General features: G+C 49.6%; 7 protein-coding genes across 7 annotated transcripts; 5 read left to right on the top strand and 2 right to left on the bottom strand.

Annotated features, from left to right (window-relative positions):
* Positions 1 to 2,993: 2,993 nt before the first annotated feature.
* On the bottom strand, positions 2,994 to 4,345 carry ABOM_000388 (uncharacterized protein; the record flags this gene model as incomplete). Its single annotated transcript, XM_022527518.1, has 5 exons — positions 2,994 to 3,194; positions 3,247 to 3,399; positions 3,469 to 3,771; positions 3,832 to 4,127; positions 4,180 to 4,345. The coding sequence occupies 5 exons, from the start codon at positions 4,343 to 4,345 to the stop codon at positions 2,994 to 2,996; spliced, it is 1,119 nt and encodes a 372-aa protein (XP_022395092.1).
* A 2,459-nt stretch (positions 4,346 to 6,804) lies between these two features.
* On the top strand, positions 6,805 to 9,441 carry ABOM_000387 (MFS transporter; the record flags this gene model as incomplete). The annotated part of the gene is made up of 13 exons (XM_022527517.1): positions 6,805 to 6,830; positions 6,951 to 7,220; positions 7,281 to 7,421; positions 7,475 to 7,569; positions 7,626 to 7,687; positions 7,744 to 7,844; positions 7,909 to 8,326; positions 8,394 to 8,508; positions 8,567 to 8,833; positions 8,940 to 9,063; positions 9,122 to 9,161; positions 9,215 to 9,263; positions 9,323 to 9,441. The coding sequence occupies 13 exons, from the start codon at positions 6,805 to 6,807 to the stop codon at positions 9,439 to 9,441; spliced, it is 1,827 nt and encodes a 608-aa protein (XP_022395097.1).
* Positions 9,442 to 10,278: 837 nt separating this feature from the next.
* On the top strand, positions 10,279 to 13,201 carry ABOM_000386 (ankyrin repeat and protein kinase domain-containing protein; the record flags this gene model as incomplete). The annotated part of the gene is made up of 3 exons (XM_022527516.1): positions 10,279 to 10,553; positions 10,623 to 11,301; positions 11,372 to 13,201. The coding sequence occupies 3 exons, from the start codon at positions 10,279 to 10,281 to the stop codon at positions 13,199 to 13,201; spliced, it is 2,784 nt and encodes a 927-aa protein (XP_022395096.1).
* Positions 13,202 to 14,084: 883 nt separating this feature from the next.
* ABOM_000385 (uncharacterized protein) lies at positions 14,085 to 14,825 on the top strand (the record flags this gene model as incomplete). The annotated part of the gene is made up of 1 exon (XM_022527515.1): positions 14,085 to 14,825. The coding sequence occupies one exon, from the start codon at positions 14,085 to 14,087 to the stop codon at positions 14,823 to 14,825; it is 741 nt and encodes a 246-aa protein (XP_022395095.1).
* A 573-nt stretch (positions 14,826 to 15,398) lies between these two features.
* ABOM_000384 (argininosuccinate synthase) lies at positions 15,399 to 16,953 on the bottom strand (the record flags this gene model as incomplete). Its single annotated transcript, XM_022527514.1, has 6 exons — positions 15,399 to 15,456; positions 15,514 to 15,862; positions 15,921 to 16,532; positions 16,590 to 16,745; positions 16,802 to 16,840; positions 16,914 to 16,953. The coding sequence occupies 6 exons, from the start codon at positions 16,951 to 16,953 to the stop codon at positions 15,399 to 15,401; spliced, it is 1,254 nt and encodes a 417-aa protein (XP_022395094.1).
* Positions 16,954 to 18,727: 1,774 nt separating this feature from the next.
* Positions 18,728 to 19,887, top strand: ABOM_000383 (aldo/keto reductase family protein; the record flags this gene model as incomplete). Its single annotated transcript, XM_022527513.1, has 3 exons — positions 18,728 to 19,368; positions 19,439 to 19,517; positions 19,579 to 19,887. 3 exons carry the CDS (start codon positions 18,728 to 18,730, stop codon positions 19,885 to 19,887), a joined length of 1,029 nt encoding a protein of 342 aa, XP_022395101.1.
* A 2,227-nt stretch (positions 19,888 to 22,114) lies between these two features.
* On the top strand, positions 22,115 to 23,057 carry ABOM_000382 (A4/G1 family peptidase; the record flags this gene model as incomplete). Its single annotated transcript, XM_022527512.1, has 2 exons — positions 22,115 to 22,805; positions 22,861 to 23,057. The coding sequence occupies 2 exons, from the start codon at positions 22,115 to 22,117 to the stop codon at positions 23,055 to 23,057; spliced, it is 888 nt and encodes a 295-aa protein (XP_022395100.1).
* Between the last annotated feature and the right edge of the window lie 502 nt (positions 23,058 to 23,559).

Genomic DNA, 23,559 nt, shown 5'->3' with positions numbered 1-23,559 from the left:
AAAGGAATGTATCGGGCCTGTTCAACAGAAAATAAAGGAAAGCGAAGGAACGAAAGCAGTGATTTGGTGTTAGAGGAATTCCCTGACAGCCCTGGACAGCGAGCGTTTTTATACCTCATGGTTCGCTATACTTAAGCTTCGGATCTTGAGCTTGGCGACAGCGTGGGCCTATTTTCCATGATGCCGAGAATATCCCATCATTGGTGGAATGGGAATCTCCACTGCGAAACTGTTCCACCGTGCTATTATCAGTATCATCAACCTCTGACGACGGACCGCAGCCCTAGAAGGCGATTAGGGCATAGCGGACCCATGGGCCCTTGGGGTTCAAGCCAAGATCCGGTAAGGCTCGGCCCCACTATCAGTCCTCTGCTCATCTTTTCGTCCAACAATCCCTCACGTACTCGGGATAATAGGTGCTTATCTGCCGAGTTCCCAGGCCCATCTCCGACGCTTTGTCTCATGCTTGTCTCACTCTGAGGGAGCTCGGTCCGTACTTGAACCTGTGGATATCGTGGTCCTTCGGTACATCGACCATGATTGGAACCATTCCACATGGTCACTTGGGTAAAGTTCACTAGCTAAATAAAAGGTTTTACCGTTTATTCTCCGGTGTTGCCTATTCGCCGCCCTCGTAAGTCAGGGTTATTCGTGATATCCCGTCGCTGGGACCGAAGGTACCGATTATCCGCCATCTTCAATTTATCCATATTGGGCCTTGCCTTACTAGTTTAATCTACCCTAAATTGGGTTGCCTGGAGTCCCTGGATCAGGGGCCTCACCCTTTTCAGAAAATAGAGAAGGGATCAACAGTCAGAATCACCAATCCGGATTTGTCATATTCGGCAAATCTCCGGATCAGCCCGGCGCTTGGACACCTCACAAAGGGACCGTCACATCACTCTCTAACCGAGCGATTCTGGTATTCTGGATAGATGAAAGGTTCTCACTGTCGTCGGACAACTGATCATGACAGCCTGCAGTATCTGTAGGACCGGTGCTTGGCCAGCTCAGATGCATGCTCCGTACGAAAAATTGGGATGCTGGAGCGTAAGTGCTCCACCCAGTGGGTCAGTTCTGGCAAGGGCAAAACGGCTTTAGTGTCTCAGTTTCATCTGGACTTGGGCTTCTAGAATTCGCTGTGGCGCACATTTCCTACCATAGGTGGAAGAAGAATTTGCTTGGATTAATCAACACGGCATTTCCCTCCCTCCGGATGCACCGGCAAGATGGAAGCGAGAGGGGGTTTCTCCGAGTTCGAATATCGCATGATGCGTAGTGGAATTCTTCTCTCCCCTTGACGCTGGCTGATCTCATCATGAAGGACGAATACCATATCCGGAAGGTCTCACAGTCGGAGTCCGAAGATTGTCGCTGCACGAATACGATCCGAAAGCCCATGGAAAGGAGATAACTGGGTATTTGGTCGTACAGCTTTAGAAATTACCTGTGGCTACCGTTTCATGTTGAGCAGGCTTCGGTTAGCAACCGCTCGACTTTCCTGCCTCCAGAGGAATCCGGTCATGAGGAAAAGGGTCAACATGAAATAACAAAGCAGACGCCTGGGGATGATTACAAAGGAAGTTCTTTACACGCCATGCCTCTGGAAGCACTGAAGACGCACGGCTCGAAGAATGCATCCAGGCATCACGACGAATGGTTGGATACTAGACCAGAAGAATAGGCGATGGCCTAGTTGCGAACGACGCAGGCACCCATCAATAGGAGACCTACTAAATCGGCATTTCTGTTTTTAACAGCACAAAACGTACCGGTGCACTAACCCACAGCATTGGGAGAGAGACCTCCCCCTACCACACAATACTTTCACTTGGCCTTCAGAACAGGTAAACATCTAATCTAATAATATCCGGGTTAGTTGCATCGGCAATGATGAATCTAGGCTAATGAAGTAATAAAAATAGGAACACTCTCTCTGCCACACCGCTGCCATCCTCGGAAATTGCGCTTTGTTTTACTGAAATGTGCCCGAGCACTTTAAGAAATACCACCTGTCTCGCTCTGGCTATAATATCGAGGTCTATTATATCGACAACACAGTAATCTAATGGTTAACTGGAATTGGGTTAAAATCTCATCCTTCGAGCAATCACCTTTCGGGTTGGCATAACTTTCTATAGCCGCCCTGTTAGAGGAGCTATCCCAAGACACGGTACGAAAGCGTATCACCTGGGCATGGGAGATATTGGACACAGTAATGCATTTGCCATGTATAATCTCTCTCCATAGTGGAGGTGAATGGCTCCTAAAGGAGCTGTGGGCCTGAGGTATTGTGGCTATGTCGGGCAGTTTCCAACAAGGACATCTTCTTTCATATCCATTCTAGGTGTCTGGTATTAGTCCTGGAACAACACATAAGGCCATGCCCGGACGGGAATTGTAAGACATATCCTCCCAGATCAGTAAGTATAGAGAATATCTTATGGATCAGATGATACCGGGCGAAAGGATCCTATTCAAATAATCACATGCTCAACAGTACGCCGGAGAAATTCGGTGCAGCAACTGCTTCTTAGTTTCGATAGCCAAATTACTGAGATATAGCATGTAGTTAATCTAATTAGGCGCATGACCAATTTGAATATGTAAACACTGGAATGCGCCGTGTGAAGGGTGACGCTGTGTGCATACAGGAGGTGATCGGGGGAATCATCAACCACCAATGGCTTAGTCTAATAGAATAGCAGTTGTACAATCGTAAGAGATCAGAAGGAGACTCGGAGAGTATGATGGTTGAGAAATGCTTCCGGCAGTAAACCTGATTTCTATGCGTCTCCTATCCTTCCGTGATATATATAATTGCCATAACGTTTGCAGAACATATCCGCCAACACCCTGCTCTCGCTAAAACATGTCGACCATCCTTTCCACACTCGTATATTCAGTAAAGACACGTACGTACGTACTCCTAAACAAAGAAGCAAGTGGACACAAGGGGAAAAATAAAATCAACAATAAACGATAAAGATATCTCAACACATCTTACTTCCTTCGCTCTCCTCTTTCCTCTTCTGCCGCAGCCTTACCTGCCGCTTGGTGATGATATACCAAGAGCCCAGGGTGAGCATCGTAAGTGGCACTGCGGTTACTACAAAGATCCAGAACTGCTTCGATATTGTGAATCCGTTCTCATTCGAATCACCGAAGTCAAAGAGATTCATTCCTAGAAGGGTCTACACGTATTGTTAGAACTGATATGTAACACGGGCATTGAACATGGCATACCGAGACGAAGCTAGCAGGCAGGTAGATCAGGGTGACTAGCGTGACGACCCGGACAGTCGCATTATCCTCGAATGCCTCGCTGGTAAGCTGGAGCATCTTGTCGTTAATTTCGTTGGCTACAGTCTGGCCCTTGAGATTGAGGGCAACTGCTAACTACATCGGATGAGCGACGTTAGCAGATCTGAGACTGAGCATCATGCAATAACGGGATGAAAGACATACTAAGTCTGAGATACCTTTCACTTTTCCTTCCAGCACTTCCACGCTATTCATATACCCTTCAATGGTAGTTTTATAGTACGCCATCTCGCTGGCAAATCGTTGGGCGTCGCCATCCGTTGTAAACCCCTTGGATTGGAAAAGCGTGTTCATGTCATCCAGTTTGCGAACGGTTTCCAACGCAACCTGTAGTCTGGAAGAGAGCGATAGGAGCTTGTCTCCCAGATATTGCGGTGTCAAGAGCTGAATGAGCCCGTCTTTATCGGTGCCAGGCTTTGAAAGATCCAACGTCAGGGCGATATCCACCTGAGAAGATCATTAGCGTTTTTTGTCTTCAGAAACGTATCGGTCGCATTCCAGACTGACAGTCTTCTCAATCTCCTCGCCCAGACTGCGGATACACCAGCGCCAGTTGCCGATATATGCCGAAAGCACGAGCAAATGCATCGAATGCCAGCTCTTGGACACGCCTGCATGCTGAGAAGTGATCTGAGCTTCGATCTGCTGCTGCATCTTGGAACGTGGCCTCGCGTGAAAGAAGATCCAGAGGTTACCGGACCCAGCGGGGTTGTATCTGTGAAAGACGCAGGTCTGTCGGATAGTCCACGGTACATTCCCCTGGGAGGCATTGCTCTCCGCATATGTGAAGAGGTATTGCATGTCTGAAAGATCAGCATTCTCATTCTCGTGTCGGTTTTCAGGTCGGCCAAGTACCATATGAGCCGTCCTCCTGTTGTCTCACTGTCATGGCTCCGTACCCTGCATCAGAGCTTTGTGGCTTGTCGCCGAAGGAGACTGCGAGGTCGAGGAAGGTCGCGTCGATCCCGTATGTGTTTATGAGCTTTCGCATCGCTTGTTCGGTGACGCCGAGGGGACGCATTGAATTTTGAGAACATATTGACCTGGAGGGTTGTAAGTCTATGTGCTTCGTTGCCGTGTGAGCAGCAAGCCTAACACTATACGTGTGTGTGGTTTGGATGTGGTCGCGATATGGGTTTCGAAGTCGTCGCTATTGGTGAATAGGTGAGGGCCGTCCGTTTTGGGACCAGATGAGGCTTATACAGTGAGCCTAGATTCAGAAGCTTGTTGTAGAGACCGACAACGTACATATAAAATCAAACAGGTATATGTTTGACTTTTCCGGACACGACACAAATGCTGGATATCGGAGATGAGGTTCTATCGCGGCGTAGTGGCCAGGCGTCAATGGATTCGTCCGGCAAATATCGCCTTGGAGTGGTGCGATGGTATGCATCCTCACAGCAAGTGCCCAGTATGTTCTAGACGTTACACTAGAACTCTTCTGGAAGCAAATTTGAGGATACCAAGGTACTAACAAGTCGCTTATAACCAGATTCGCTCGCACCGTCAATTTACAAGGCAGATTTAGCCAGGTTAAGGAAGGATGGTCCAAGGCTGTAAGGTGGGATACCATGGCAGGTAAGCAAACACAGCCAGCGGCGAATTACGTTACATCAAGCAGGATACTTGGAAAATAAAATAATATTGCTGCGGTATCAAAGCCACATGGGAAGGCCGAACCAAGTGATCATCTCATCCACGACCATATCCGTATGATCACAACACTCATTCAATCGCGAAGATCGCTGTTCGACAATATCATAAGTCAAACTGTTGACAACTAGTGCCTCTTGGACTATCTCGCACTCACTCGATCTCACTCTGGAAGCATGGGACATGAACAAATTAGCCCGCGGAATAGAAACCAATTTGCCACTAAAAGTTGCACAGAGCTGCTTACCTGAGTCACTATCCTGGGGGCGTCAAAAACCCATCGCTCATTGATATGCTTTCAAATTAACCTTGTATGTCAGCAGCGTTGAGAATACCAGCGCTATCCGCGAGGCTTCTTACGCGAACTTTGATCGGTTTGCCAAACAGGCTTAAAAGCCTAGCCTCGAGCCGTTCCTTTCTGATGTACCCTGTTATGTCAGGGCTGATAGTGTTCTGAACGGACCCGCTCATGGTCAAGGTTGGCTAGTATGGCTTGGATGTAAAAGGGAAGAGGCAAGTTGATCGGAGCACGGGGCGAAGAGTGGGCTCTCAGCTCTCTCAATGCGGTTATAGGCAAAAAAAGAAACAAATCCTGGTAGTACGAAGGGGGGCAGAGCCTCTGAAACTGGTGAGGCTGTGACGACGAGATCAGTGCGCTGTTTGATACTCGTCTCGATTCCGACCCGTGGGTTGGTTTATTTCCCCAACGTACCCCGAAGGTGTGACGGACTCAGGAATCACAGCCCGACAGGCTGGTTACGCCAGTGAGGCTAGCGATGGCTTGAAGGATCGAGTCATCTTCACCATGGTTGGGGTACGGCCACGTCAAGGTGGGCGGGGAATGGAGGATCGCTGCATGAGAAGCGGGGGATGTCAATCCATGCCATATGGATTCTAGCACCATTCGGAAATCCCCGGGAATGCTTCTCTTGTCGTTACATAACATTGAATCCGGGGCATCTGGGTAGTGGGTACCCTTCTGGTGAGATATTTACGGGGCTCACCCCATGGAAGCCATCGCCAGATGATCCCCAAAGCGGGAGAAGAGTGCTCTCGTTGGCGGTTTCGGTACACAGCCCCTATGCAAGTATCCAGGAGTCCAAGGACTTGAACAGGAAAAAGGAAGGAAAGCAAATAAATTAATCCAAGAGAAAAAGCAAAACTAGTGGGTGGCAGTCCCTTGGGCGCGAAATCTCGTCCAAGTCTGTCCGCTTTTGCTATCACTATCTCATTGCCAAAGCTTTCAATAGCCACCACAGTCCGGAGTACTCAACCCGACTCTGCGATTTTCTTTTTTCGGGCACTTCAACCGGAAATGCTGATTATGACGACTACAGCGCTGTTTGTGACACAGGCACAGTAGTTTGAAAAGTAATTTCAGTAACCCTGGAGGGAAGCGCCAAGGCAAGGCTGTACGTGATGATCGAATACGAGTCTCCCAAAACTTTCGGAAGACGGCCCAGCACCCGGTTGAATTAGCCCACAAAATGAGCCTCATTTCCCGTTATGCAAGTTCCCATGATGTTTGCAGGGCGGCACTTCTTTCTTTATCTCTTTCTTTCGGTGAAATTTGGTTTATTGGCCAGCTCACCTGCTTCTTTCCCTCCTCGCTTCGGGGTATCCTGTGCCATTAAAGTATTCTTTTGTAAAGCTACTTCTCGTTCCAAGGTGATATATGGAAACTGCAGCTCAAATAAGCCTTGGATGCTCCACTTGATCCTTTGTTAGCCTTAAGGTGTGGCTAAAAAACCATCGTATCTTCCGAGCCCCTTACCTCGCGCATGCTGAAAGATTAAGGTTGGAGGAATTCATGTAAGGGACAATATGCGGGCCACCAACACAGCCAGGCGGTAAGCATTCTTTGCGTTGCTTTCAATTTGCTAGTAGTTTTTCATCCAATGGTCTTATTGAACTGCCCTCGCTCCTGCTTGCGGTCGGGCATCATGCTCATCTTACGCTGAATCCATCAGGCCTCGGAACCCGCTGCTGCTGAGAACACCAGACGAGCTCGAAGAAGACGTTCGCAAATTCTATGACCGGAACCACCTGCAAGACGTGATCGACGTTGAGTTGCTGGTCAAAGGAGCACGCATAGCACAGGAGCCGGATAACCTATACACCCTCGAATTGACACCAGCCGAGTTCAAGGCGATAAAGGATGAAAAGGAATCAGGCTTTTGGCAGCAAAGTAAAGACCTCAAGGTGACCATTCTAACGACAGCATGTGCGGCAATCACCCAGTAGGTACGCCCGGAAAGGAGCCAACCCGTCTCTAGGCTCCTGTTAACTGATTCACACAGAGGCTGGCAGCAGTCGACGATCAATGCGAGCTCAGGAGGTTGGAAGCATGATTTGCACCCCCAGGGTGAAGATTGGACGCACCAACATCTATTATTGGGTGGCTTTATTGATGCTGCGCCTTGGCTATCAGGCAGTATGATGTGAGTCGCCCAACAGATGTAAGAGCACATAGAGAGACTAAAGGGTTTGGCAGTGGAACATGGCTAAGTGATCCCCTCCAAGAGGGTAATTATGGGAGGCGGCCAGCACTGTTCATCTCAGCGGTGTTTTGTGCTGCTTGTGCACTAGGTAGAAAGCGTCGAAACACTGTTCATTGGACGCATTTCTAACTTCGAAACAAACAGGTACCGCTCGCTGTGTGACATGGCAGCAGCTTCTGGCTTGTCGAGTGATACTAGGTATTGGGGTAAGCTACTTGTTCTGTCTACTCTGGACAAAGGCTGACGAGATATCAATAACAAGATCGGTGCAAAGGCGTCAATCGCCCCCGTCTTTGCCGCAGAGGCGGCGGTTGACCACCTACGAGGACGGTTATTGATGATGTGGCAACTGTTCGATACTTTGTACGTGTTGATGGACATAACTCTGAATTCCTGGTGAAAGGAAACTAACGTACCATTGATGCAGTGGTGTATTTATTGGCTTCGCCTGCGACTGGATTGTCGATCGGCAATGGCGGGTGCTCCTGGGGACATCATCGATTCCTGCTCTTGTCCTCCTGTTCCTCGTCTTTCTGTGCCCCGAGTCCCCTCGGTTTCTTATTCGGAAAGGAGATTATACCGGTGCATTCGTGAGCCTCCGGCAGCTACGAGGCACGGACATCCAGGCAGCGAGAGACCTGTATTATATCCACAGTCAACTACAAGTCGAAACGGAAATGTTTCATGGAGAACGACCGCAGAACTGGTATTGCCAAGAGATATACCAGGAGAAAGTGCGACAAACCAATTTTCTGTGGCGGCTTGGGAAGCTCTTCAGCCATCCACGCAACCAAAGAGCGTGTTTGGCTGCTTTCTTGGTCATGGCGTCACAACAACTCTGTGGTGTAAGGCACTCCTTTCTTGCATTGCTTGTTGAAGTTGTAAACATCCTTTTTCTCATTATCGATCTAGATCAACGTTCTTTCGTTTTACTCTTCTCGACTATTCAAAGGTGCCACCAACCAGGATAAGAACCCCGATACGAATGATTCCCGGCAACCTGCGAATATAACCTGGCTGAACTTTGGTAAGTGGAAATTCGCACCTACTCCATGTGTATAGAAACCATTTGTAACTGGAATTAGGATTCGGCCTGGCGAACTTCCTGTTCACGATTCCTGCGTATCGATACATCGATTGGCGTGGGCGTCGGCTTCTTCTCCTCATCTCGCTAGCGGGAATGTTCTTCAGTCTACTTGCCATTGGATTTTTCTTTCAAATCGAAGCCGACAAGGTCAGACTAGCTCTGGTGTCGACTTTTGCCATCGGCTTCTTCACGTTCTTTTATGGTATCGGCGCCGGACCAGTCCCGTTCACCTTCAGCGCTGAAGTCTTCCCACTTGCGTTTCGTGGTGCGTATGGGCTCTTTTCCCCTTTCTTTTTCTGAACTCTCTCCTTTACAAGGCGAAAGGTTGGGTAGTTCGAAACCCTAGGATACAGACTAACTCTATAGTCTAGAGGTCGGCATGAGCTTCAGCGTTATGGTCAATTTCCTGGGTCTCGGGCTTCTGGTACTATTTGTACCCAAATTGACCGATGCTCTCGGAAAGTTTGGAGAATCTAAGTTATGTTTTCTATTCACGTGGGCTTTTCCTATTCTCTCAATTGCATCTTTCAATCAGATTCTAACCGTGCGTCAGGGGACTCAACGCGCTGGCTTTTTTTCTCGTCTTCCTGTTCGTAAGTGCTCTGTCATCTCCAGACCACCTCGCAACAGCTAACCCTCAGTGTAGGTTCCCAGTGGCACTGCAAAAGTGGGCCTGGAAGAAATGAACCAAATATGTACGATTTTCACCATTGCAGCTCTGTTCTACCTTGATACATGCTGACTGAGGCCGCAGTTAACACAGAAATGTCCGTTCATGTCAAGGAGCATGTCGTTAGCCTTGGTAATCTGTGTGGCCGGCGAAGAATCGAAGATGAACCGCATCATCTTCAGCAAATTCCTGATTATGCTTAGAGCATAGCATAAGAGCCCGCTTTCCATTGATTCTATAGAATGTCTGTAGAGTACCTCTCGTCCGGGATTTATGGATGTGTTAGGCATCATATGCTTAGCAAATTTCGATATCTATGTACCTACCTTAATGAATGGGCTGTTTTTTCCTCTCTTCGGTGGAGGCACCGAAATGCGTGTGGTAATCTTCCGCAGTAGCTTAAGAGTCACAACTCCCAGTAACTCCCCCGTATGAACCGGACTGTACAGCCACATTTTACAGAAATTAGGGGTCGTCAGAGAAGATCTTATTCGCTGCCCCATGCTAGCCCTGACTAATTAGCTCCATTACAAACAGCACTGGCCCAATACGCCCATAGAGTCGAGGTATACGAATGAGCATTGATCCCCACGGGGAGAAGCCCCATTCGTTCTTGGCCGAGGCTGAGAATCTTAAGGACTCGAGGCGATTGGGGCACGAAGGAAGCACAAGTATTAAGAGCAAACAAACCACACGTGAATTAAAGGGCAACCAAGCCATGACGTTGCGTAATCACCGTTTCTTGCAATCTCACCTCCGTTACTCATCTTTCCTTCATGCAGGCACCGGTGCCCCTTCTGCCAACGCATATGTACTGCACATACTCACATTGTACGCACTCACTTGACGGCTACTACTGGCTCTCTAGATTTGAATTTATTGTTAATGTACACCGTTAGCTTTAGACGTCCGCAGCGACTCATTTGGACTGAAGCCCCGCCGTCCGTTTGAGCGTCGCTCGCGACCTCGACGCTGCGGCCCGCGATCCCGCGCCCAACATGAGTCGTTATGATGTATTTCGCAATGCTTTCCATATCAGAATGTCCGATGAAGAAATCGATGCCACTCTGTCGGAAAATGGCTATAGTTTGAGCGGCTTTCACCGCACCCTCACCTCGTACTCTGGCGGTGACTCCTCACATCGATCCAGCTCTGAGGCGGACAGACAATTTCCCAGAAGACTCACACCAGTAGAGCATACAACACCTAGAACAATTCCTAACCCACCTCAAAGTCCAGAAGCAGACATGTACGGGATATCTCCGCATCACACCTACTTTCCGGATGATCACCATTTTTACAACCTCCATGCCAAGTCAGTATACAAAGTGACCGTTTGGACTTCATGTCTGTGTCATTCACACTGACTGAATTGGCTTTATAGTACAAGATATAGAGTACCCCATCTCATAGGTGACAGTCACCCATATTCCCATGACCCTCTATTCGTCGAGGGCCCTACAGAACGGCGGCAATCTCTCCAACGGGAGTCGATGCTGAAAGAGCTCTCCCGTGCGATACAAACGGCCACGCACCGAAGAGACAGGCCATCGGAGAAGGTCGTAACTCGGCATAGCTTGGCGGTTATTTGGAGCGAGTCTCGTCTGGAGAAATTCATAGACCTCGTACGTCCCGGGTTCGATGACAGCTGGATAGGTGCCATTCGCGAGGAGTGGCTGCAGACACTATCTATACTAGTGGACATCGGCTGGCAGGATTGGGGGAGATTTGGAGACATATTCCTCAGACACCGCGACGAGAATGGTGAACTGGACCGTTCAGATCGAAGGATCCCAACGTATACCCTGGCGATTCTGGAAGATGATTCATTCTTGGGGTCCCCGTGGGCTGAAAAGTTTCAAGCTAGCCAATATACTTTCTGTCCGATTGACATCGAAGAGGGCAAGAGTCTGATGTTTTCGAAAGAATGGAAGCTGCCCTTTATCAACGAGACATCGGCCAGTATTGGGACCGGCGCATATGGCAGGGTCACCAAGGAGATCATTGGAAGTGGCCATTTTCGATCCCGATCCGAGCATCATCTGCCAGGAGCGCCTTACAACGTAAGTTTCATCAGGTCTACTTACATCTTATTACCAATCTGGAAACGCTAACCTGGCCGCTCGGTCTTAGAAAGATATTGCGGTCGCTTTAAAACAGTTCGAAGCCAGAGGTGACTTCCGCTCGGAAACCAAAAACCTCGACGTACTTCGCTCAAGCCTCTCGAAGCATGATCGCATTGTTCCATTCCTAGCCACCGTGACCATAGGCAATTCGTTCAATATTCTTTCCCCTTTGGCAGAAATGGATCTAGATGTCTTCCTTCGCGAAGGGCATCAAAGATGCCCAGACTTTACGGTACGTGACTTGATGCAAGAGGCCGCGCATCTCGCTGGGGCTCTAGCCTTCCTCCATCAAGGGTTGGACAGCCATCCACCAGGTCTTACCTGTTGCCACATGGACCTCAAGCCAGGAAACATACTTGTGTTTCAAGGAGACTCCTTAGACTATCCAAAAGTGGGAAAGTGGAAGATCTCTGATTTTGGGATCTCGATTATGTCCCAGCCCGAGAGAACCGGCACCACTGTTACGGAATTCGTGGATACATTTACCCATCGAGAGAGACCACGACCGCCTCCTGGCCCATATCAGTCGCCGGATAGCGCAGGGCTTGGTCTGAAGAGTGACATATGGTCCTTAGGATGTATTTTAACTCGGGTCCTTGCGCTCGGGTTAGAAGGGGCAAATGGAATGATGCATCTTGACCAACTAAGGGGCACAACTGATGATGGAGTATCTCCTTACGAGAATGACTATTTTTACCGTGGCTCGCCTCCTGTAGTGAATCCCCACGTCCAGACATGGCTTTCTGGGCTGGTCCGCGGTGGTTATAATTACAACCCTGAATTTCTGGAAAGATGTCGGTCTCTGATTGTTTCTATGCTCTCTATCAACCATGATGAGAGACCGGGTGCTAGGGATGTTCAAGAGCAACTACACTACTTGGCTGACATTGCTCGACCAGTTGTTCCTCGCCCACCCAGTACTAACACCAGTGTCGGTGGGTCGGTGTCAATCGGCAGTGGGTCAGACAACATCAGGTTTAGTAACAGGGAAAGCCGCCTGAGAGAGGAACGATTAATTTTGCATGCGATTAGCCTGTTAGATGGGGACGTCACTATTGAGGAGCGTATTTGGCATGACGATGATAGGCTACTTATACACGTTGTTCGCTTGGGTCTCGCATTCAAGCTCGAGAATCTCTTGGCTCTCGAGCCGGGCCTCGACCTTGAGACCCCAGACTCCAATGGAGAGACCCCTCTCAAAATAGCCGTGTCTGCAAAGGAGCATCATGCGTATGTTGCCGAGATCCTTCTCAACGCCGGTGTGAACATTGATGCCCCATCACGAAGGGGCGTCACTCCACTCATGGCAGCATGCAGGCACGGCAATGTATCAGCCGTCCGACTTCTTCTAGAGCGTGGAGCGGACTGCTCACGCCCTTCTCAGGATGGCTATACAAGCTTGCACTACGCTACGTATAGCGAAGATGGGGCGAAGATCATTCAGCTCCTCCAGGGGAGAGTTTCATTTAATATCCGGCGGTCCCACAACGATGAAACTCCTCTGCTCACTCTTATCAAACGGTACGATGGCACGGAATCTTGGTGGGACAAGTTTGGGAAACTTTTGCAAGGGTCTGCGGACATCAATATGGCCGATGCAAACCGTTTTACGCCTCTATCACTCGCTGTAGAGGAAGATCGCTCGCAACTAGCAGCCGTACTCCTCAAGCAGGGAGCAGAGTATGGCGAACGCCTGAAGCCTCGCCACCTATCTTCGGATATGGCCAAGGTCCTCAAAAATGCGCAGCCACGAGGCCGTCGAGAGAGTCAAGACAGCACTAGACCACCGACCACTCGTTCCAATCTTATTCGCCGCTTCTCCACGTTTAAATTTTGAACTGAGATCCCCATGTGTTCCCTATCTCGGTATCTCTTTTTGTTTTCTTTCCCTTCTCATGTTGTCCATTTCTGTATTCCTTCTAACCCGTGTTTTTGTCATTTTTCCCATTTTCCATTGGTTCTTTTTCTTTTTTTTTTTGTTAATTCTCGAGATCACCCGCTTGTTTCTGTTTCTGCGTATGTCTCTCTATTTCTGTGTCTAGTTCACCTTTTCTGTCACTTTATTTCTCTCTGCTTGTCTCTATTTTCAATTTTCCTTCTCTCTCTATACCTGAGGAAGATCGTTAGATTTCGTTGTGAGGAAAAGCGGGTTTGTATCATGGAGTAGGGTGTATGAGGGTATACCAGGTCTGATTGATTGAGAAATATATACTGTTATCCGAGGGATAGGATGTCATAGGTCTGAAATCTTGAACATCGACTGTAATTCAGGAATTTCGACCAAGTTCCCTATACCAGTAGCGGCCGCATCAGTTAGGGACTTGATACTTCCCCCCAGGTAATTAAACCAAGTCTAGATACCACTACAGTCCATATCTCAATATCATCCGGCATACTCGGTCGGGCACTGCAGCTAGGGTTCCACCCGATCATGAGTCCTGCAAACACCCCATAAAAACATGATTGGCCAATGGACCGCTGCAAACCAAACAAACTAAGCAAACCAGCGCAACGTCCGCTCACGGAAAGATATACCCAAAGCGACGGGTCAGGTGTCAGATCATCAGCGAAGGCAAACAAAAGCAGCGCGCAATCAATTCCATGAACACCATCACCGCGAACCCAATGTACGCCCACACCTCGCGACCCTCCTGAACCCCTCCCCCCCCCTTCCTACAAACAGCGCTCCCGGGAAGGCAAGTAAGACCTGCTGCCATTCCATGGCTTCGTCATCACCGGACACCACCACGCTCCCATTGCTCCAATTCCCGCCGGAAGTCCGCCTATCTATCTACCAGTACCTGATCCCGGACGTCCCGATCCGCAACTTCTCGCTGCTGCGCGACCGCTCGAAGACAATCCACCTGCGGCACGATGGCTCGCGCTGCTGCCCGGCGCTCCTGCGCACAAACCACCAGATCTACGCCGAGGTGATCCAGGAATGGTACGGGTCGACGTCCTACGAGGTCGTCCTGGATACGAAGTACATCTTGTTCTGTGGCAAGGTCATCCCGCCGTATGTGCCGCTGCCGTCGACGATCCAGTGGGTCCAGTCCATGCGCCTGTGTCTGTCGATTCAGGGCACGCCGCGCCATATTCACAGCCAGTCGACGCTGGAGCATCTCCTCGGGTTCCAGGATCGCTTGACGACGCTCGCGGCGGCGTTGTCCGATAAGGGCTATCGGAAGCTGAGTCGGCTGCAGATCGATATCGGGGTCAATATTCCGCTCCTGTTGAGTTTGAGTAAGACGCCCAGTGAATTGCTGGAGTTGTTGAATTGGAACCTCCTCCCGTTGAGGGAGAATGTGCGCGACGTGCCTGATGTGCGCTGGGAGTTGCAGGAGCAGAGCTATGGCATTCAGAGCGAGGAGTTTCAGCGCTCGTATGCCGGCATGAAGTCCATCATGTGTGCTTTCTTGCAGGATATGCGCTTGGATATGTTAGAGAGGCCGGATGGGTGATGGTGCGCATTGTTGGCTGGCTTTCGGGCTTACTCTACTACGGATTCGGGGGGTGCTTCCAGTCTGCACTGGTGGGCTTGTGTGACTGATTGAGCTGCCATTGTGTTTGTGTGTGACGTTGTGGTCCCTGGGACTTGGTGGACTGGGATTCTCTTATACATATCTGGACGCGACGTCATGGCATTATTACCGTCGGTTCATCCCCAATTAGCCCAAATTGGGAAGAAAATGGGAGTGGATGCCAAGTGGTCGGTGGGTCGTCTCCACTCACTAGAGCTTTTCACGTCCACGTCCGGTATCGGTAATTGAGCGCCCCATAATAATTGTTGAGCTGAGTCTCCGGTGGCTGGTAGGTGGTACTATGTAGGTATCTTAAAACTTCAAGGTCTATGAGACAATGGTTTAATTGTGGAAGGTCTAGGACCCAGAACGACAACGGATTTAACCTGGACGTTTAATGTTACATATTAAATTTCATGCCCTAAATATTTTAGACTATCATGATAATCGTCACATGACATCACTTTTCAGTTAAGAGAAAAACGAAGAATATCCAAGCGGGGGAGGGGGAATCTAAGCCCGGCTGAGGTTCTCTCCCTCCTCAGCCTTCTGCAGACCGTACTTCTTGAGACTGGTATCGAGGTTAGCGAGGAAGAATTGTAGGATAAGAGTATACAGAGAAACATACCGGATGGAGCTGATGGCAATGAAACCGGTGGTGTCGGTAGGTTCGAAGTCCTCGAGGGAGTCCATGGAAGCCTCCTCGGCATCGTACAGCTTCTCAGTGCTGCTGGAGCGACCAAGGATGTAAGGGTTGCCCTTGTAGAGGCGCAGACGGACCTCACCGTTGACGCGCTTCTGACTGAACTTGAGACTGTTCTCGATGAACTCACGCTCGGGGCTGAAGTAGTAGCCGTTGTAGAGCTGGATGGACCAGTTGTGGGTGACGAACTGATCACGGAGAGCGCGGACCTGGCCGTCCAGGACGAGACCCTCCAGGTCGAGATGGGCGGCACGGAGGATGGTCATAGCAGGGGCTAGAACATGGTTAGCGACGGGATGGAGTGTGACAGGTGGAACGGGGATCATGCGTACAGTCGTAGCAGCCACGGCTCTTGAGACCGATGAAGCGGTTCTCGACAATATCAATACGGCCAACACCGTGGGTGTAGCCGAGCTTGTTGAGGGCGTCGAACAGCTCGACGGAGTCAGTGTACTCCTTCTGGGGAGTGACGAGCTTGGTGGGGACACCCTGCTCGAACTGGATGGTGATGTCGGTAGGCTCGTTGGGGGCGGTCAGAGGGTCAGCGGTCATGGTCCACATGTCAGCGGGAGGGGTGTGGTTGGGGTCCTCCAGCACACCGGCCTCGTAACTGCAGTGGGCAGAGTTGGCGTCCATGGACCAGGGCTTGGCCTTGGTGGAGGTAACAGGGATACCGGTCTGAGCGGCATAGTCGAGGAGGTCGTTACGGCCAGCGAAACGCTTGAAGAACTTGGGATCACGCCAAGGAGCGATGATCTTGATGGAGGGCTGGATAGCGTAGAAAGCCAATTCGAAACGGACCTGGTCGTTACCCTTGCCGGTAGCACCGTGGCTGACGAATTGGCAGCCTTCGCGCTGGGCGACACGCATCTGGGCACGGGCGATAACGGGACGAGCCAAGCTGGTTCCCAGGAGGTAGCGACCCTCGTAGATGGCATTGCACTCTGTATCACACGTTATTCAACAGCTCATGCCTATGCAAGGCATTTTGGTCGGCTTACGGATGGCAGGGAAGCAGAGCTCTTCGACGAACTCGCGGCGCAGATCCTCAATCACCATCTTCTTGGCACCAATCTTGAGGGCCTTTGCCTCAACAGCAGCCCAATCTTCCTCCTGACCGACATTGCCGAGGAAGCAGACGACCTCATAGCCCTCCTCTGTTGCTCACAGTTAGCGGCCATTGGACGAACCAAAGGGGATTGGAGAGCTGTACCGATCAACCAGCGAAGAATGCAGCTGGTATCCAGACCGCCTATTCCACATCCGCCGGGGTTAGCAAACATAATCTTCCGGTCAATTGATTTACCATTGAGGGGTTGGTATACCAGAGTAGGCAAGACAGACACGGGGCTTCTCGGTAGCCATTGTGCTTGAAGAAAGAATAGTAAAGGGAAGGGTAGAGAGGTGGAAAGGTGAGGAATCGGGAGGTGTTTTTTTCTTCTTTGAATTGGGAGCAAAAGGAAAGAAGTTGTGGTCGACGATCAATGAAATTTAACTCAACCAAAGCGACAATTCATTGAGTCACGGGGGGGTTGAGTCATCTGACTGGGGCATAAACGATATGTTATCGGAGGGGCTAACTCCGGATCGGGGTTAACCCGGCCCATGATTGGCAGCGGATATTATGTAACAGCAAGCGAGCATGCCTGCCAATAGGGTGCTTCCGATAAAGAAAGCGGAACCGGACAGTCACGTGGGTATACCCCGCATTGCCTGTTGGGGATTCCTCTTATATAATAGATCGATCACGCCCTATCAAACTAGTAATTGTACTACTAAAATAGTACTGGGGACATGCAGTCGTGACTCGTCAGCGTGTTTGCTTTTGCAAGCTTCGCATATGCATTGCGACTATTCATGCGCTGGGCAGAGTCTTCCGGCCAAGTGGTTCACCCCCCACATGTAGAATACCATATTGCCGTCTTGGTTTTTGGTGACAACGTCTGAAGAATCAACACCTGGACTTGGACTGGTATAAGAGTGAGCTTGAAGTTGCTGGAGACATGGATCTGGCAACTCCGGGGACATTACCAGACAAGGACTAGGTGCATTTGGTGTTTTCCTTACATTGGAATCATTGAGACATGACAGTGACGAGTTAGCTCATCCCTGACGCGAGAGTGCACTCCTATGGTGGTCATCTCCCGAGACGGCGCAGAATGTAGTCCGAGGAGATAGTGAAGCCAACTGTACCTTGTCCGAATATGCAACAAGGAGCTTTGGTCAGGTCCAGACCGATAATTTCCGATGGACTGACGTGGACATTGAAGTCCTCCCGGACTTCCATGGGCAATACCAAACGCCAAACAGCAATATATCCCAGTCCCTGCAAGCTTGGCATAGTAGGCCAAGGCTTGCGATCGGAACCATTATACGAAGGAAAATGTATATTGGGACATTTATGCCTTCCGTTCAGACAGGTTAGACCGCACAACTGGGAAAGTATCATCATCTGCACACTGGTATAACGGAGTTATGGCTATATGCAAGGAGGAGGTCAGTGGCAAGCTTTCTGTCTTACTGCCAGTCCTGATCTCAACGGTACTTCGGAATGACTCCGACACTGTTTGCATATCGTTGATGTTATTCTCTTTACCTGACTCTTAACATACCATCTCGACTCATCATCATTTGCACCTCTACTCTAGGAGAGCCTCAACGCTATGCTAGTGCCGATATGTGAGAAGGGTAGCAGCCGAAAGATTCATATTCTTGCCGGTTTGACACAAAGATAAGCTCTACCAATAGACGAAGTTACAACGATAGAAGACGCTCAGATACCGACCAAAGCTATAGGATATAGAATCTTGATCAAGTGATACGCTTGATTTTTCTTTTCTAGCAAGTCGAATCAAGGCCACAAAAACAATTCCTATAAACCTCGTGTTCGGCAATGAGGACGTCCCGGAGAGAGCATCAAAAGCGTCTGGATCCCGTTCGGGGATGGCAACTCCCGATCCGTACGTAAGATGGCTGTGTCAAGTGCTGCCCATAACCGACCGTACCCTGTCAATCGGTGCATGTAATGAGTGACCCCAGTCCAGCCAGGTAGCGAGAGAACCCAAGGGATGGAACGTGACAATGTCAGTTGTATAGTACTTAAGTGATGGACAAGTTCGTCTTGTCCTCGACGCCATCTATGCTTGAGCTTTCACTGACGAATAAGTCCTACTCTCCACTACAAATGGCTTCACACGAGCGTCCACATATCATATTTGGCACTGCGGCCTTTGGGACCGGATCACCTCTAGCCAAGATTCAAGATGAGGCAACTGCAGCTCCGATTATTGCCACGCTCCAAGCTAGAAACGTGACCGATGTGGACACGGCTCGCGCATATCCCGTGGGTTCTCCAGGGGCCGCCGAAAGACTTCTCGGCGACATTGGGGTTCCTACCTGGGCCAACCTCTCGACCAAGGTTACTTCTTGGACGCCTGGCGCTCACACTGCGGAACGAATCCAGCAAAGCGTGGCGGAGTCACTCGAAGCATTGAAGACAGACAGGGTGGATATCATGTATCTGCATTCCCCAGACCGCGTGACCCCGTTCGAGGAGACATGCAGAGCTATGGATGCTGAATACCGCAAAGGAAAGTTTGCCCGCTTTGGTATCAGTAACTACACGGCAGATGAAGTGGAGGAGATTGTAACGATTTGCGAGAAACACGGCTTTGTCAAGCCTAGTGTGTATCAAGGCCGATACAATCCTGTCATCCGATCTGGGGAGACGCAGTTGTTTCCTCTGCTCAGGCGTCATGGGATTAGCTTCTATGCATATAGGTATGAACTATTTTATCTACCGATGTGGCCGCCTAATCACAACACTAATCTCGCAACGTTTGTAATTTAGTCCAGCTGCAGTAGGCTTATTCACGGGAAGGCTCTCGCAGGACCCAAGCCAACTCGCTGGATCGCGATGGGATGGCAGTGTAGGTCTACCTTTATACTATGCCAGATACCAATAACTGACACATAGGCCATGTTGTATAGACTGCCTCGGGAAAGATTTATCATGACGCTTATTACAAACCAGCAGTGATTGCTGCAGCTCAGACCGTAGCAGATGCAGGTGCAGCTGTTGGAGTAAATGGGCATGAACTGGCCTTGCGATGGACGATCTACCACTCAACACTGAGCCTCGAACATGGAGATGCTGTGCTTATCGGCGCATCGAGTTTGTCACAATTGATTCAAAACCTGGATGCCGTTGATGCAGGCCCCATGAATGAAGAGTTGGCTAAGTTGGTCAGCAATGTGGGCGATATTGTAGGGGACGAGGCAGCCGCATACCACGTTTAATCATGAGTACCGCCTTTCCCAGAGGGGAGTAATGGTGGCATGCGCGATGCGTCGGGGCTGAATATACTCAACTTGTTGACCTTCCCGAATCAACCTTGTGATTGTCCTTGGAAGGCGTTACCGTATGTGTGCATTGCACGAATGGTCCGACGAAACCGATAATATAGTTGTCCTTGTTGCACCTTGCCACAAGTATATGGCCAAAGAGTGTAGGACAAGAGTAGCACGTCAACTTACTATGTTATGAACCTGGTACTAAAGCAATGGAGATAGAGCGAGTGGCTGTAATTCGCATAATGACTCAGTACCCACTTCTTCTTATTCTTATTCTTTCCTTCCTCTTTGCTTGTCCTTCTTTTATTTTCAAAACGAGGGTGGGGGGTAGAGGGGTATTGGTGCATAGAGCCATTTAGATAGTAAGACATAGAAAAAGGACGGTACGACAATCCAGAGCCACATGCACAAACTACGAAGAGTTATTATATGCACTTGGTAGAGTGGGTGTGTATGTATCTGCATACTATATTCTACGCAGGCAAAAGTTCTTCTACGAAGGTGCAGGGAAGTGTCCTATATGTCCATCTTGACGATGATAACACCAGCTAATCAAAGCAAGACTGTATTCCATTCAAACCAGATACGCAAAGTATGTCAGCTTTGGTTCAACTATTATGGTTATATTCTTATAATGGTTGTCAAACCTTGCGTACAGCTTGACTACACTTTCTTCTCTCGCTTACGGGAAGCCGCGGTTAGAAGCATAGCAAGTGAGGAAGAGAGGGGAACAACTAGTGTTCACGGGGACCGACGGTCGATCCTGCGGTACTATGCTCTGGGAGGTTATAGGGCTATTGTTATCACTATAGAAGTAAAGATTATGATTGCACGATAGGCCCAATAGATGACGTCCGGGGCTATGAAGGAAGGAGATAACCAAGTCCAAAGGGAGCCGAAGCATTTAATTCGTCCCAAGGGCGAGAGAGAGGGTAATATGAGAAAGACAAGAGAACAGCGCTATTTCAGCACAACGACGGCGGCCACTCGAATCTAAGCATACCTGAGGTCGTACAAAGATACCAAAGGCTGAAGGAAAGAGAACAGAAAGGTTTCCAACCGAGGGATTTCCAATGAGAGGACTGGGGGGAAAGAACTAAGGGCTAGACCAACCGACCATGATATGTAGCAATATGCCAGCGTCAGGGTTATTGGCTCGCGAGAGAGGGGGATCGTTACTTAGTCGGGTCGGACCGATTTTGAGAGGGGGTCATTTAATGAAGTGATATTAATGAAATGATATTAATATATTGAGGAGTGGGGCAGCAATGGCAAGGTGGGAGGTCAGTCTAAGTCGTGATTCGAGCCATGGGTGGTGATATGAAGATTACTCTCTATCGATTCGGCATCCGGGATTTCCGTGCAGTAAGCACCGTCCTTCCTTCACAATACTTTTGCCGAAAACTCTTGCACGGTTCTGAATCATGCATTAGCGCGGGTCTTGGTTATAACCAGTAGAAACAAGCACTACTAATGAAAGTGCCAAGTGACGCTGCCCCACCGGCCTGAAGGCTTAAGAGTGATTCATTCTTATCTCTCCTCAACTCAAATTCCGGCCACTAGCCCTTGTTGTGAGTGTGCTAAGATTGGAGGTAGCAAATCGCGTCACAGACGCCATTAATCTACTTGTTTAGTATGTAGTGTGCCAACCTCTGTGCTGCCAAAGTGGCTGCGCTAGTGGGGGCAATTCAGAGATTATCTTGTGCTCAAGGCGGAGGCCTAATCTTCCTACTGAGTCTCAGAATAGGATTTCCGTTATGTAGTGACAACACTTACACATTCCTCTTCTCTCGAGCGCTATCAAAGTGCAAGAAAGGACATTCAAGAAGTGGGCTCTACCATCGGGGCCAGTGTTCGCCTAAGAGGCTAAGACATACCGAATATCCCGAGACCGCTAAAGGCAACTAATGAACATAGCTTCATACTAAGCTCCTCTACTAGCATGTCCATTAAAGTCTCAAATTTAGCCGTCGGAATCCGATGCAACTTGCCATCTTCCGTTGGTCTGTTCTCATTTTCCGTACAATGGCCACTCGCAGATTGATATTGTTGCTCGCATGTTGCAATCTACTGGGAGAATGATACTGCATGATGTGATCTAGCAAGAGTCGATATGAGGAGATACAGTATGGAGCAAAAAAAAAAGGATAAATACTCCCACTTCACCTCCTGAATGTTCTCCATCATCTCCATCATCACAGCCCTCTGTTATCTACAGTCCCGTCAGACATCCAAGGTCGAACAAACAACCCACACTTCCATCAAAATGAAGTTCACTGCTGTTATTGCTACCGCAATCCTTGCTGGCACCAGCTTGGCTGCCCCTGAGCGCGGCCTCGCAGCTCGTGTCAAAGCTCGTGCAGCTGCCGCTCGGGGTTCTCGTCCTCTTCAGAGTGTTCAGGAGCCAGCAGGCGTGACCAACAAGACAAATGTGCAGTACAGTTCCAACTGGTCCGGCGCTGTCCAGGAGAACCCTCCCTCGGCCGCTGCCACCTACACCGCAGTGACCGGTACCTTCACGGTCCCGGAGCCCACTGGTGGATCCGGCAGTTCTTCCGCCTCGGCCTGGGTTGGTATCGATGGCGACACCTACAGCGAGGCCATCCTCCAGACCGGTGTCGACTTTACTGTGACGAATGGCCAGGCCTCCTTCGATGCTTGGTACGAGTGGCTGCCCGACTACGCTTATGACTTCAGCGGCATCGACATCTCCGCGGGCGATGAGATCGTTGCCATCGTCGAGTCGCACTCTTCCACCAGTGGAGTTGCCATTATCGAAAACCGAAGCACGGGCCAGAAGGTGTCTAAGGAACTTAGCTCCTCTTCGCCCCTTGGCGGAATCAACGCTGAGTGGATCGTCGAAGGTAAGCCAAACTCCGTTCCGTGAAGACGGCCTGACTCGCTAACGGACAATTCTAGATTTTGAGGAAAACGGCTCCTTGGTTGACCTGGTTGACTTTGGCACCGTTACCTTCACTGGTGCCGAAGCAAAGGCAGCCGGTGGCCAGACTGTCGGTCTCACCGGTGCAACCGTCATTGACATCGTTCAGGGTAGCAAGGTTGTGACCGATGTGACCATTGACAGCGACTCCGAGGTCACCATTCGCTACGTTTAAGGTATTCAGCTGGGCTTGACTTGCTGAGAGCTGTTGCTCTGCAATCGTACGGTGACTTTTAACATTGAAGATGTTGGAGAGTGGTTGAGGAGCCGGGATAACAAGGGTGACACTGCGATGGAGAGATGCAGGTAGGGCTGGCTATTATATCTGGGTATTCTTGAATTTGGGCTAGCTACTTGGTCGACAATTTAGTCTGGGATAGCTCATAATTCAAGACCAATTGATTCCTCCTATATCCTTCGCTATGTATGGCTTGGCACAGAAGACACAGATATAGAAGTGTATCTTCGTTTCTTTCCCCTCCGTTTCTTATTATTCGCATTGCTCTCATTGTTTATTTCCTTCCTCCCTTTACGACACGTGAGCAGTGTTGAACTAGCAACCTTACTGATTTTCACCGTTCCTGGAATCCTGGTAGAGCAAAAAGATCGACATCAGAATACGAGCTCCCAAGGCTTCCAGGCATGATGACTAACCTCAGGCACCAACGCCTGCTGCC

This window comes from Aspergillus bombycis (assembly GCF_001792695.1).
Source record: "Aspergillus bombycis strain NRRL26010 chromosome Unknown contig00001, whole genome shotgun sequence".
Lineage (NCBI taxonomy): Eukaryota > Fungi > Ascomycota > Eurotiomycetes > Eurotiales > Aspergillaceae > Aspergillus > Aspergillus bombycis.
Note: the sequence above shows the minus strand (reverse complement) of the source record. Positions and strands in the feature narration are given on the sequence as shown.